The sequence below is a fragment of the Rhododendron vialii genome, chromosome 10a (genome assembly GCF_030253575.1).
Source record: "Rhododendron vialii isolate Sample 1 chromosome 10a, ASM3025357v1".
Taxonomy (NCBI): domain Eukaryota; kingdom Viridiplantae; phylum Streptophyta; class Magnoliopsida; order Ericales; family Ericaceae; genus Rhododendron; species Rhododendron vialii.
The window spans coordinates 39,199,352-39,214,713 of NC_080566.1; the positions used below are offsets into that span (position 1 = coordinate 39,199,352).

General features: G+C 39.3%; 1 protein-coding gene across 1 annotated transcript in view; it reads right to left on the bottom strand.

The window, feature by feature from the left end:
* Positions 1-12,235, bottom strand: part of LOC131304313 (transcription-associated protein 1-like) — a 35,522-nt gene extending 23,287 nt beyond the window's left edge. Inside the window, exons 1-13 of the mRNA XM_058331520.1 lie at positions 11,940-12,235; positions 10,490-11,265; positions 8,879-9,004; positions 8,698-8,783; positions 6,677-6,785; positions 4,143-4,238; positions 3,965-4,027; positions 3,784-3,843; positions 2,381-2,449; positions 1,752-1,833; positions 1,527-1,579; positions 1,336-1,434; positions 32-1,264 (exon numbers count right to left, since the gene is read on the bottom strand). Of these exons, the coding sequence (XP_058187503.1) occupies positions 32-1,264; positions 1,336-1,434; positions 1,527-1,579; positions 1,752-1,833; positions 2,381-2,449; positions 3,784-3,843; positions 3,965-4,027; positions 4,143-4,238; positions 6,677-6,785; positions 8,698-8,783; positions 8,879-9,004; positions 10,490-11,265; positions 11,940-11,997 (2,910 nt within the window). The 5' untranslated portion in view covers positions 11,998-12,235. The remainder of the gene's footprint in view (positions 1-31; positions 1,265-1,335; positions 1,435-1,526; positions 1,580-1,751; positions 1,834-2,380; positions 2,450-3,783; positions 3,844-3,964; positions 4,028-4,142; positions 4,239-6,676; positions 6,786-8,697; positions 8,784-8,878; positions 9,005-10,489; positions 11,266-11,939) is intronic.
* Between the last annotated feature and the right edge of the window lie 3,127 nt (positions 12,236-15,362).

Consider the following 15,362-nt stretch of genomic DNA (forward strand, 5'->3'; position numbering starts at 1 on the left):
GAAGCACTGGCTTATTAGCCTAGATACCAACCTTCATATCTGATGTGTCAGATCTTGTCCAAGATGGATCTACTGGAGATGCTAAATAAGTCGACAAATGCTTGGGTTTTAATCCATCATCGGAACTATTACCAGGCAAATTAAGCTGAGAGGATAAGCACACACACAAGAATTTTAGAGCTTGTTTCCGATAAAAGGCATCCACGCGGCCGTTCTTCTGCATTACAGCTGCTACAGCAAGATTTATGCAACGATCTAAAGGCACCAAAAATGGAGTGGAGGGCTCAAATGTAAGGATCAAGCGCAGCCCATGCTCAGGGTTTTCCTTGCACTCGAGTGCGAGAGGCTCTTTGAGGAAGCGTCTGTTACGACCACCTAACTTGCCAAGGAGTTGCAATGATTTCCCACCCCACGGGTAGGGTGCTGGCCTCAGGTGAGACCATAGTGCTAAAATAACCTCAGACATAATGTTCGCCATAGTTGGTTCCAGAAAGTCCGGGTTCAAGCTATCTATCCAAAACTCCAGTGTCCTTAACCCTAAACTCACTAGTTCATCACTCCCTTTGAGAGACAGAACTAGAGGCTTCATAAGACGGGGAAGATATGGTAACAATGAACTCAAGCGTGCAGGCAGGGTTAAACAAAGCTCCAGAAGAAGGTCCCTCATATCTTCCCCAGTAGGCCCCTCAAGCATAGCCAAAAGCATATTCAGGCAAGGTTGGAGTGTAGGAATCAAGTCCCGCAGTAGAAGTTCAAACTTACCTCCAGCAAGCGTTCTAAACATAGTACGAAGCAGCTGCAAAAAACCAAGTGGCTTTTCAACTTCAGAAGCATTTTTCATGCAAGCTTCCATGATAACAGGCACATGAGGCTGCAATATACGTTCACAGTCTGATGGAGCCTTGTTAATCGCGCCAAATATAAACCAAAAGAGATGCAAAACAAGTTTGGCCGCAGGTGAATCTGGATGCTTCAGAACATCAAGTTTGCTGCTTACAAGGAAATTAACCAACACATCAGCAAATGGCCGGAAGACCTTTGGAGCTTGCAAAAGAGTAGAAAAAATGTGAACTAGGTGAGTGTTGCTGATCATGCAGTCAAACATCTCAGGCATACACAATGAGAACATGTCCATAAGATCTCGAGGTTCCATGATAGCTAAAATCTGGGAAAATTGATGCACAATTTCCCTTTCATCGTCCTTCTCCTTAAACAAGATCAAGCAATGCACGCCACTCTTCAAAACTCCAGAGGCTTTCAATACCTAGGGGGTAAAATTATTTAGTTAAACAAGCGAACAGTATGTATCCGTAACCATCATGTAGGGGTTTATACCTCATCTTCTCTCATCCCTTTAAATGGTTGAGGCACTGAGGAATTGGATGATGGAGGACCAAGTGCTTGGGGAGGGGTCCCATGCGTGTTAGGTGAAACCTAAACCAGAAGGGCACATAACTCATCAGACAAATAGTTTAGAAATGATATAAAAATATATATATATATGTACAACTAGAGATTCAAGAAACCTGCGATCGTGGTATATGCGTATGGGTGATACTCCAAATTATAGTCTTCATTCCTGAAGATAGAAGCTCCGTTTAGTATTAAAGAAAAAAAAAATACATTCATCAAGGAAAAAGAAATTATATAACAAAAATAAGAGATTAAGACACAGTTAAAATTTCCAGTAAGTTACCATCTATGACTTAAATAATTTTGGAAAGGAAAAAGAACATAAGAGAGACAAGTACCCATAACCAAGGTTTTAATGAGATTTTTACAATCGCTGACTTCCTTCGAATGTTCCACAGGACCCTGCAAATTGAGGACTGCCTGCAACCACATTATGCGTCAACAGGATGGTGGAAATTAGAAAAGCAACCACCTCATCCCATAAAAAAATAAAGCACTTAACATTTTAGAAATTTAGAGGGAAAAAAAAAACATTGGGTCTTGAACTGTAACACAACGATAAACCAAAACCATTGAAGTTGAACCTCAAACCAAAGAGTGTTTGCAAAGAAACATCCATGTATTCAACAACTGGTCTATGATCCTACAGAAAGAAAAGAAATCATCCACTTCATTGTGATAAAACATGGATGCCAAAAATTGGATTCTTGAAATGTTCTGGAGGGCAAGTACAATTAGAAGTAGTTCACAACTAACTAGTAGTAGTTCACAGATTAACAGACCACTAACTAGTAGTAGTTCACAACTACTTGTAAAAGCAGAAAATTAATCCGATTCTTGAAATGTTCTGGAGGGCAAGTACAATTAGGGCAGTGAAGATGTATATTCAAATGATAACCTCGCAACTGAAGAAACAAGGCATCTTATTTGGAAAACTCGAACATAAACATTAAGATAGTGAAATAACCTGGACAGGGAGTTCGAGCTTTGACCTCAACGTGGACCTATCTTTTCCTTCCTCCCCTTCTTCCAATAGCTATCCCCAAGAGAACAAATCAAACAACCAAAATCAAACAAATCAGAATTTCAGTTATCATTCCAAGCATGGAAAAGGGAACATGAACAGCATATAGTATTCTTATCTCCCAACCCCAAACCACCACGATTTAATGAATACATCCTATAAGATATGTCAATGAACCTACATATAAATGCATACATTGAACCTACTAACAATAAGTGTTCTAAATGGCGCTCGGCGCTAGTCGGGCGGCGACCTGCCGCCAAGGTGCCGCTGAGAGATTCGGCGATTTTTTCCAAAATATATATTTTTAAATATTTTTAAGGCAATCAAGCTCCGCCAAATCTCCATGTCCGCCAAACAAGCCGCCGAGGGTGAAATCATGGCACCGAGCTACCGCAGAGGCGCCTAGGCCGCCATTTAGAACACTGTTAACAATTAGATGCAAAGAACTAAAAAATGTGTTTAATCAGTTCCGTCCTACATCATTGGAAGTACCAAGACTTTTTGCAATAGCCATAAAGCTCCGATATATTATGATCAACCAAGAATGCTCAAAAAACTTCCTAACCGAGAGAGAGAGAGAGAGAGAGAGAGAGAGAGAGAGAGAGCTAGCAACTTTTTGTATCCTACGATAATTCTACCTGCATGCAGGTGGGAGAAGTCAATTACTGCAACAAACATGTGTTTCTTACTATCAGCAAGACACAAATTATCCTGACTACAAATTGTAAATTAAAAGGCAGAGATCAATTTCAAGATTTTCTGTGCTAGTGCTACATCTTGCGTATCAAACTCAAACAACCCAGAAATGATTAACTCAGGACCATTTCGCATTTTAGAAACCAACCAATTCCCAAACTTTGATGCTTCTTTACTCCAAACTCATCCTCCGCTTTTTGAGATCCACATCACAAAACATTTCAATAGCCTTTGAACTACAACTGCAAACGTGGACATGATTGGATTTCAGTTGTTCTTTTTAGCAAGTTACACATCTAAGCTGAATAACATTGGCACATCACAGCAATAAATTACCTTATAATGCTCCCTTATCATATGTACATTTGTTTCTTTTCTTACCAAACTGTGTAATGAGTTTATAAAAGACGGTATGCACAAGATTTTCAAAAATGGTTCTGCAAAACCAGGTAGTAACCCAAGTTATCCATGAAAATTGACATTCAATCTAGACCAGAACCCTACATTAAGAAGCTCCACAGCAAAAGTCCCATCATCTCTTATTGCCTTATAAAAAAAACACAACTCGCAATTCGATTAAGCATTTACGAAATCTAAAAATGAATCCACTGAAATTCAGAAAGGCAGTAACATCTGAATTTGAGCACCTGAGGAATTGTGTGCTTGAAAGTGTTAAATTTCCCGACAAAAGCATCCAAAATCCGCCCCTGCAATGAAACCATAAAGTAATTACCAGGAAGACAAATGAAAACTGTCCAATAATTACGCCACTTTTAACCAGACTCTTAGGTTATGGCAAAAGATGAAGTAGAGGTATGAAAGTCGAACCAGTAAAACCCGTGCTTCATCCATAGACGACTTGTCGATACCTTTCTCAAAAATTGGTTCCACCTAAAAGGACAAGAAAAATATAGATTATTTCTAATCACACAAGTCGTATATGTACTAAAATAAACACCTCAATTAAAAGGTAACATATTTACTATGATCAAGTTTGACCACTCACCAGGTTCAACATCAAGCGAGCACAAGTAGTATGAATTCCGAGTGACAATGAAGCATCATGCATGTTACTCGAGAATAAGTAAATAATCCGCGATAACTGCATGACAACAATACAAAGGTATCGAGTATTAGGACTCCACACTGAGCCATATCACACTTCACTAGCCCATAAGCATAAATATTTCCCATAAGGCACGTAAAAAGATTATCACAACAAGGGAATGCCGCCCAAAATCCCATGCACGCATCAAAAAGCTCAACAAAATCTGAGAATTGACTGAGAGGAGAATCTCCTCCCTCACTTCCAAACTAAACAACAAACTAACAATAGAACTCTTAAGCATATACAACGAGCTCTCAGTGCTGCAGATATCATAAATTCCAAATGCACGACATCAAGCCAACCATCATTATACTTTTTCCCCTTTTCTGTTCAACAACAATGATAAAAGACCATCATCCAAATATTTTTCTGCTTTTTTCCCCCAACTTAGCATCTTGCCAGCAATGAAGGAGCTCCATCACGCCTTCCTGAAACACCACACTCAAGTCACTCGGAAATCAGAATCAGAGACACCTAGAAGCCACTAATCAAATGCATATAAGGATGAACTGATTCCCCTTCCCCGGTGTGCTATCCCTATTGGCCCCGTAAGGGCCCAACGTTGGGGCATAAACGCCCTCTTGGTACTGATAGAAGCACCGTCTTTGCCTTCCCTCGCCAGGATCATAAATTAATATACCAATTAGTAGCGATTGAATTCTTCTTGATCACTTCGGGACACCCTAGCCTCGACTCATGTACCGAGGGTTCCCCCATGATTGCACGCTTTCCCCCTCTACCACTTTCCATGCGTTATTGTCTCGCTTAGCTCATGTGATTTATGGCTTTCATCTCCACCTTGAGATCTTTCTAAAGCACTAAAATCTCTCGTGAGCACATTTATTGTAGACTTCCACCTCCTTATCCAACTCCTACAGTATGGTTCTTACTCTGAGCCATAGTTGTCAAAGGCGCGCCTAGGTGCAAGGCAGGGCGAGGCGCACCCCCAGCGCCTTGTGTCATGCAGGCAAGGCGACTTGAACAAGGCACAGTCAAGGCGCAAAAAAGCAACAAGGCGACAGGGCGCAAAAAAGCGCGCTTCTCTCTCTTCATACATATATGGAAACTACATAATACATATAGTCGTGTACATAACTCAACTTGTATGTTTAATTATTTCCAAACATAATTAATTTCATTTCAGAAATAATTTAATTGAAATATTAGCATATGGTATTTTTCCTATGTTTTTCGCATAGGTGCGCTTTGCTTCAAAAAGGTGTGCACCTCACCTTGCGCCTCTCGCCTCAGGCCCCAACAAGACTTTGCGCCTCAGTGCGCCTTTCACCCTTGACAACTATGCTCTAAGCCACGAACAACAAAAAACAGCAACCTTGAGCAGGGTGTGTGTCCTCTAGATAGCCTTCTAAGGATAAAAAGCGCCATCACTCCCTCAATGAAAAGACTTAACCTAGGAAGACCTTGAGGACATCTGATGAATCCTCCCAAGCCCCAATTTCGCAAACCATAACAATCCATGAGGATCATCGGCTCATCCACTTCCCAAGCCTCCAGTAAAAGCAAAATGTCTCCGATAAAAGCAATCCTCAACTTATCCCCTCCAAACCCACACATGAGACCAGAAATTCACCCGCATGCTGTCTCTTACCAGAAGATTGGAAAAGCCTCCACACACAGCCACGCCCTCCCATTCTTTGATACAACCTTCCCCCTCAACAGGAATACACATTGATTCCTAGTACACTTCAGTGGTATTTGAACTCATCACCACTCCTAAAAAACCTCATTGGATCTCCTTTTAACTTCTTTGTAGCCGAATCCTGGACAAAAAAAAGAGACAAAATATATGTAGACAAGCTCGACACCATGCTCTTTATAACCCAAACAGCTCATGCCAATGCATTTGGCAACCCGTTGTGACGTCCAAATTGTTGTAAAGCTCCGAAATTCTCTCCTTTGTCCCAAATTGGATGACTGGTCTAGGTCAAACCCAACCCGGACCGACCCGTGCTCACCCCTACATGCATCTAGGCCACATCTAAAGAAAGCAAACTTGAAGTTCAGAAGAAGAGAACTAGATAAACTATAACAATCTGGTAAGGGGTGACAGCGCAAGTAAATAATAAAAGAAGAGGAAATAATTAACCTGGTTAACACCCACAGGGAAAGGGGGCATCGAAAAAAAAAATCTGATTTGCACAACATGCAAACAGTAAGTTGAACAGGCAACAACATATCAGATCCAACTGGAAAAGTTAACGATAGAAACGAAATAAAGTATTAAACCACCCAAACTGATCAAATAAATACAAAGAGAAACACCAGCATGTAAATTGCATCCAATACTTTCTCAAACAAACCACACATTCTTAACCTAATTGCCTAAAGTTCACAAAATGAAAACATGCTTGCCCAAGAGGAGAAGTCTATATACAGTATTAGATGACATCAGATCTGAGGACAGGAACTACCTGTGACAAGGAGAGATCACTCCTCACATGATGAACAAGCTCTGCCAGTAGACTGTAAGCCAACGGCCTCAACGTCTCAAAACATGCCCGGCCAGTTCCCACAAGAACCCTAATAAAGGTTGAATAACACATCAAATAGAATTACAGAGGAAACGCGTATAACAATCATACAGCATTATAAGGGTGGCGATACTGCCACGATAGGATTTGCTACTGCCACGACAATGAGTTGTAAGTGACATATTTACCCTTCAGAAAAGCCTATCATTCTTAACTTACATACACATGACATGTTACTCACTTTGCTCATTATTCCTCCATTTTCTCTCTCTCTCTCTCTCTACCCACTTTCCCTTCCCTTCTCTGTCTACGAAATAACAGTAGCAGAGTTACATTTTTCTTCTCTCTACTTTCCAATCTCTTTTTCGAAGGCAATCACCAATGGCAAGGTCTTGCTAGTTCCATAATGATCCAAAATTCCCCTTGAAAAATAGGTTTGTCAATCCGCCCGTACAAACTATAGACCTGAATACCCGGAAGGAAGAACCTCAAATTTTGAATCTTCGGAGTCTGAAATCAATGAATTGAATACCCAGAAAGAACAAACATTAGATTCCCCATCTGACTGATCTGGGCATGTCTAGCTAGATTATTGAACATATATCTTGGAAAGCCGTGGATCAAAGCTGGGATTTTGTGGGTGAGGTTGGGATTTGGTCGGTTCAATTTGTTAGTTAATGGTGGACCGTTGGTGGTTGATTTGTGGCTATGAAATCGTCCGGTTGGTAACGCCGGCGATAGTCAATGACGATTAGTCGCCGGTCGTGGCAGTGTAGGTAACATGTGGAGAAAGGAGTAGGGGTAGCCACACGTGTAGTCATTCAGTCATACATGGATCCGATGAGTTTTCCCCAAGGGTATGTATGTCACTTAAGAAACATCATCGTGGCATTATAATTACCCACATTATACTGAAGTCAACACGCAAAATTGTAAGAAGTTAAAGATACAACGGTATGAATTGTTTCTTAAAATAAATATGAGTTCCAAAGAATGCATCAACTGCAAGGATACCCGCGAAAAGCCCATTTTCTTACAGTTCGTTAAATAGTTCTCATATTTCAAAACAAGATAATGTACGAGACCAGATGGTGAAAATCATCAACAATTTTGTTTCCTTGTGCCTTTATCCCATCTATTGTCCAGATAAAAAGCAAATAAAAAACGTGCAGGGCCACAATCCAAGACAAAACACGAGCAGAGTATACAGTACCATATCTCAATCAATAACTCCAATATACGCCTCATTAGTTGGCCTTGGGGTTCAAAGAACCCAAGACCATAACACACAAGACCTCTATAAAATTATTCATACAACCAAAGTACACCAGTACAGAGTACGCAACCAATAGCAATCCCTGAAGTAAGGAACTAGGCATCAAAAGCTTCAGCAAAAATCTTGAACTCTCAACCCTCAAACCTCAAATAGAACAAAAGAGAGCCAGAACTATGCCCCAAACCAATTTTAGTGTCTCCAGAAGGAAGTCCAAATTATTCTTCGCTAACAATCAGAACACGAAAAGTTACCACAGGGTCCAAACGGAGAGAAAAACACAGCTACCTCGACAAGCTAGTAATATTGCAAAGCACATAGAATCCATCTCAAACCTTGACAAATAAACCATAGAAATCTACACGGAAAAATAAAGAACCTCAATTGGTTCTCATGATGAATCAAAAAGACATCAGAAAAATGGCATTTTCTTAATGATGTGAAAACAAGGACACAGACAAGAACGATCCCTCATCGTGAGAATATTGCAGATAAATAAGAAGGCATCCCCGTACTCGTAAAAATTTGAGGGATATAGAGAACAAACCAGAATTACTAATTTGAAAAACATAACAATCATTCAATAATATTAACAGGACATGAAGTTTAGTGTTTTCAATTACCATGAGTATTTCAGAAACTTTATGGAACAAAGTGATGATGTAGTAATGCATGTTACCAACAATACCTCTCTTCTAACAGTGTGTCAATCAAAGGAAACAACCCCCTCTTAAAATCTGTCCCAAGAACATGCTTCAAGGCTACCAGCAGTTCCTGCATCCAACATCTACAGATTTAGAGACAAACAAGCAAGGCACAAAAGAGGAGAAAGGAACGGGGTCAATGGCAAACCTAAGGAATAAATTCACCTTTCGAATGGAAACCGAGTCCGAACAGGTAACAAGTAGGTTAACAATGCTTTTACAAATGCTTTCTTCATGCGGCCTGATATAATCAGCAAAACTCTTCAAGAGGTAAGTTAGGAAAGAAACTGTCTGCAGTTACACAAGAAGGATTTCACAAATTAGTATCAGGTAAAAAACTAATCCCTCACGAAATATTATACAACACAGCACATACAATTGACGATAGAGATATTCACATTTAGGGCAAAATACGTTACATTCGATACTTTGGTTGACTCCATGCAAAGGCAATTATTGAATAGCAATTATAGGTTATTTGGGAAGTCTTGTGCGATGGCAACATAGTTCAAGGGAAAGTTCTACTGTACAGCTATACGGCCTGCCATATTATACGGCACAGAGTGTGGGGCTACTAAGAAGCATCATAAGAGAAAAATGAGTTCAGTTGAAATGAGAATCTTGAGATTGATGTGTGGTAAGACTTTGCGAGATAGAATTAGAAACGAGAACATTAGTAGAATGGTAGGGGTAGCACCAATAAAAGACTAAGATGAGCAGAAATAGATCAAGGTGGTTTGGACAATTTCTATCGTACATCAACCACCTATGCGGTAGTTCAAAGAGTGATATGGTAACGGTTGAGGGTAACACTAAGAGATGGGTACACCAAAATTGACTTTAGATGTGGTAGTTCAACACGACACCCTCGACAGAGCTCAATGAAAAAAATAGATTTATGCGGCCGAGCCCAATTGACTGCGGCTTAAAATGCTTTGTTTGGTTTACAACTTTACATCAAACGACCTTAGTTTGAGGAAATACACTGACCGGACTGCCAGATTTATCACCTATCACAAAACATGAATTTACCTAACTGCCATCAGCCTTGCAAAAATCTCTACTTAAATACAACATCCTATTGCCTCATAACACACTTGGGTGAGGTAGCACCTAAGGCAAGCCTGCAACTTGATGCCGATAGGAATAGGATTTCATCGCTGGGCTGGATTAGAGCATCGTGATACTGGTCGGTTGAGTGAAGGGGGAGGGGAGTTAAAATATAAAATATGGCTTCCATTGAGGGGATAAACGGAAACCCCTAAGCATAATTGAAGTAAATTATAAGGGGTTTAAAAACATATGAATCAAGCATACTTTTGAGTATGCAGAAATGACAAGTTACGAGCAATTCCGATAACAACATTTTGCTAGCCAAGGAGCAAGGATCCAACAAGAAGATAAAAAGGTGGCAATATATTATTGAATTATAGAACGAAAATAGCAAGATGTGGTGATAAATATATGAGAAGATTCCTTCCGTTAAGTTTATATCTGCCACAAGACAACCTGAGTCCAAAAAAAAAAACTTATTGGTTCTAAAGCATGTTTAGTTAGTTGATGATGGTTAATATTCGTGAACTATGGTCTGTCTTTAAGGTAATTGGTTATGTTGGAAAGTGTTTTCAGGCACAGGTAACACACCATAACAGGAGTAGAAGATCCCGATTTGGCACTCACATAGCCTTGTTAGATAATGGAGAATAAGAAGATAAAACAACTTCTTAGTGTCTTCTAAATAGTAGTAGCAGCAATAAAATGAAGACCATCACTGACCTTAACTTGTGCACCCTTTAGCTCAGTGAAGTGACTTTTCAAATGAGGTGGGACCTTTTCAGGACCCGGAACAGATATAGCCACAACCATCAATGGCAACAACTGAGGAATGTTGGTTTGCACAAGCCTGCTATACAACTGAAACAGAAACATAACCACCAAAGGCGTCTCTGTGACAATCTTAAAAGACCGCGTACTGGGATTAAGTTGCCCGGCCCCAATATAAGCAGTAGGTGGGCCCACTTGGTCTGACATGTCCATCAGTTTAGCATCTTCTCCCCCAAATGAACCAAATGCGGAAGAATTCGAGGACACAGAGGCGGCTGCTGCTGCTGCTGCTGCAGCCACGTCCCCATTCTCAAAGAAATGGCTGACTGTCAATCTAAAATTCTGGTAAATTTTACACACGAAATCGAGGAAAGGCTGGACATCATTTTCCAGACTCGGCCTGAAGTTCCTAAGGAGGTCGAATATGATTCGGATACAAATCAAGCCGTTCTCTTCGTTATCAGAGGTGAGTACATGCATTGCTACCTTCAAGAGGTCCTGAACGAAGGGGCGAAGCACTTCACTGTGAGGAAGGCGGTTGAGGATCTCCACCACTATGTTCCGGAGCTTGTGCTCGGGGTTATCTACCAATTGCGGCTTCGTGATTTGATATAGAATCGCAGAGAAGGCCCTGAAGTAGCATTTTAGGAAATTCAAGTAGTCCGCTGTGTGTGTAATCTCCAAACTGTCCCGTACCTCCATCGCCATTTGAAGCCTCGTCTGAATTGCTGTTTCCAAACATCAAAAGAAAGAGGGAAAAAAAACAGACCTCAAGTTCATTCCCATATACATACATATTGAGTATATAGACAAACAGTCAGTTGAATTGCTGTTTCAAAATACAACAACTGCTGGTTGAAAATTGCTGTTCCAAAACTTTAAAGGAAAAAGCTAACCACACCCTTACGATGGTGGATAATATGTAAAATGTGCATCAATACCTAAGAAAAGTGCATCGATAGTCGTATAAGTAATAATACTCGCGAAATGTGTATTGAAAAACTAAATTGTTTGGCGCTAGGTCCTTATTATTATTATTATTATTATTATTATTATTATTATTGAAGGCCTAATGGGCGATTGGAGGAAATAGTAAGGAGAGTATTAAGCCTCTGACTGCAAGTCTATCGTGTTAGCCAAGAAAGAGCATAAAGAGAGTGGCTACCATTGGGTGGTTAGTAAGAGTGTAAGACGGAAGATAAACAAAAACAGACCACGAGTTCATTCACGAATACATACATAAAAATCTCGATACACAGCTAGTTGAATTGCTGTCTCAAATTACGAAACACATTCTACAATTCATAGAAAAATAGAAAAATATACATGTATATATGTGTGTGTGTATATATATATATATATAGAGAGAGAGAGAGAGAGGAGGAGGACGGAAGAGAGATACAGAGGTCGGGTTCGATGAGATGGCGAGAGTGCTGCTCGAAATTCTGAACTGGACTCATGGCGTGAAGAAGTCGGAGAAACCCTAGCTTCGATTGTAGTAAGTAGGAGTATTTGGCTTCTAGGGTTTATGAAAAGTAAGGGCTTTTTACAATTCTAAAAAGACTGTACAGGGAAGGTTTCCTCGGAGTTGAACGCATTTAGTCCCAAATTGAAGAACCAGAACGAGAAGTGATTTCGTGATCGGCCATGTACTACTGGATGTCTCCGATGAAGAAGGCTTCATTATATATGGCGAGGAGAAGTTGCTTTGCTCTGTTTGGGTGCGCACATCGAGCCTGTTCCAGAGCACCTTTCTTAAAATCGTAATAAATATTTATTTCACATTTTCAAATTTAAAAATAGTGCAAATAAAAAATAATTTTTTTACACCATATTAAATATCTTAATGAGATCTTTCAAACAAGATACATATTGAATATTTTAAAATTTCAATAAACTTTATTTTTGAGCTTGAAATTGTCTTCTTAAAAAATAAGTAGTACTTATTTTCCATTCCATTGTGGAACGGGGTCTTAAACCCGTTTCACTTTCTTTTTAAAATTTTCTTTTTAAAAAAAATATAATTTTAAACTCATATATTTTGAAAATAAATTTTTAATTTTTTTACATTGTTTAATAGATCTCATTACAATATCTATATAGGTAAGAAAATTATTTGCGTAAACATATATAATTTTTGAGTTTGAAATACCTTCATTTTTCTAAACTTTATTTTACTGTAGAAATGAAACGGCACCTTAATCGAGAAATGACAAGAGGATGACCAATCTTATATTTTTTTGTGATTATTTTAGTCGACAATTTTATTTTATTTTAACAACTGAAAAAAATAAAAAAAACTTGACATTTATTCAGGATTTTAATTACCCTTGAAGAGTTTTTAATTTATGTAGGGGGATTACTTTTTTTTATAGGCAAAAGATTTATTGAGAAACTTGACAAAAAGTACATAAATTCAAGAGAGTACATCGAGCCAAAAGAGGAGAATTCAACCAAATGTTAAATGCAAAAACAAAAACACACAAACATAATTGAAACCTAACAACAATAAAGCTCAATCACCTCTAAATCTCATTTTAACATTTTCTTTCAATCAAATAGACTTAGAACAGTCAAGGGTTGAGAGATCCTCGTTTGTAGGTGGCATGAAATCAGCACCCAAAACACCGTCTTTCAACAATACACACTCAATACGCACTTACCCTTGGACAACACGACTATGTGATATTTGAAACCTTCAAATGACATTATCCCTACTTACCTAACAGATCTCACGTTGAGTGGTAGACTTTACTTGAACAAACACATAGCATCTCTCGAATCCATTAAAAAAACTTGTTTCCAAAGCTTAAGCGGAATTGAAAAAAATTAAATAAAATCATGTTAACAGAGGACATTTGCAACCGCTGGTGCAGGTATTAATGAGGTTGAAGTAGCACAAATACATCTAGTAGTTGTCGTAAGCTCTCGGCGGGACGCAGTTGCACTTGTTGCAGCAACTCCCGCACGCCCTCTTGCACGGTCTTGGCCTCTTTGTCGCTACACACCTGTCGTTACAAGCCCTTCCACAATTTGATTCAATAAAACCACCAATCCTAATTGTCTACTTTCTACTCCACTAATTAGGCCTAATTGTTATTGGATTTTATTAACATATGCCCCATAGGCATATGATAGTGTATACATATTCTCTTTCATTTATTGTTTGTTTGTATGAGAAATCTAAGTTTGAAATACTAGCCATAAATCCTTCATTTAATTATTTTTGAAAGAATCATTTTTTTCTATTTTGAACAGAAATACCCAAATATACTGACTCGACATTTATTGACTCAAATATACCGACTGAAATTTATTGAAATCTCTCAAATCTTATTGACATCAAAGGCAGCTCTCCGCATACTTCTTAAGCTCTCCGCATACTTCTTCTTAAGCTTCTCTGCATACTTCTTAAGCTTCACTTTGTCTTCATCCTCAAGTCCCCACACACACTGCGGAAAACCCCATTTATTACAAGCCATTGCACTTCATCCTTTGTTGAAACAAAAAGGATAGTGCAGCTGTCAAAATGTTCCTGTTTATCTTTTAGAATAGCCTCGGCTTTCTCCATCTGATCCAGGAGGTCTCCATCGATTTTCGCCAGACACTTGTTTGCATGCATGATGGCGAGTACAGAGGCATGCAGTCCATTGACAATGTCAAGCAGCAAGTCGTCGGAAATAGACTTCTTCTTCAGCCTCAACAGTTGGCTCGTTATATCTCTATCCGCACTTTCCTTTCTTTGCCATGTGAGACATTAGGGAGGGTTTCCTAAGCCCAAGGTTCTCAACCAACTGAGATGATCTGCCTAAGAGCGATATTAGATCTAGAAGAATTCGACATTGGAATGGTGAAGTTAGAAAGAGAATGAGAGATGTATAGTGGAGGACTATATATATATGGGAGATAATTTAGAATCAATTTTGAATTTTTGGTTTTGGTGAAGTTTGGGCGGGAGGAAGGGAGCCAATCTCACCTCGACTCAATCTGTTTTGAATTGAAACTAATAATAGAAACACAATTTTTTCTCCGCTTCTCAATTGGATGAAGCAAAACGCGCAGAATTGCTAATATGGCATACTCAAATCTATTTTGAATTGAAACTAACAAAAGAACTCTTTCTCCAATTTCCCATTGGATGAAAAGTAAAAAAACAGATTGCTGAGATGGCTTTTAGGTGGTTAGGGAGAGAAGGTAAAAAACAGATAAAAAAAAGAAGGGGTAAAACTGTACAAGAGAAGGGAATCTAACTCCTTAACACCCCTTGGAACAGACGCGTGCAGATCTCATGATTTGAGAGGTCACTCTGCTTGAACCTGCTTAGATGCAACTCAATCTCGACTCCATCCATGGCCTTCAGGTCCTCAAGATGAGCCTTCTGGTCCTCAAGATTAGCCTTCTCTACATCCAACATCCAATAGGTGTACCCTGCCCCTTAGGGTGTCGAACACCTGGGAGAATTGCATCATCTTCCTTAGAACCAGATTTGATCCCGAACTGTTAGCCATGGATTGAGAGAGAAGTGAGAGATGCAGATTAGGCTGAGAGAAAGGAAATAGACTAGGTTGAGAGATGTTTATATGGGGAAAATAGGGAATTTAAATTTTTTGGATGGCTTTGGGTGGGAGAAAGAGAAGTCAATTTTGGCACAGAAGAAACACAAATCTCTCTCATTGGATGAGAGTAGAACCTCAGGATTGATGAGCTGGCCGAAACTTTGGAAGATAGAAATCAGGTTGTTCAATCGTGCCCCTCGTGAAATAATGGAATTGTATCTAGCAGCTTGTTGGGAGCCATGGAACTTGAGCCAACTAAGGGCTGTAAG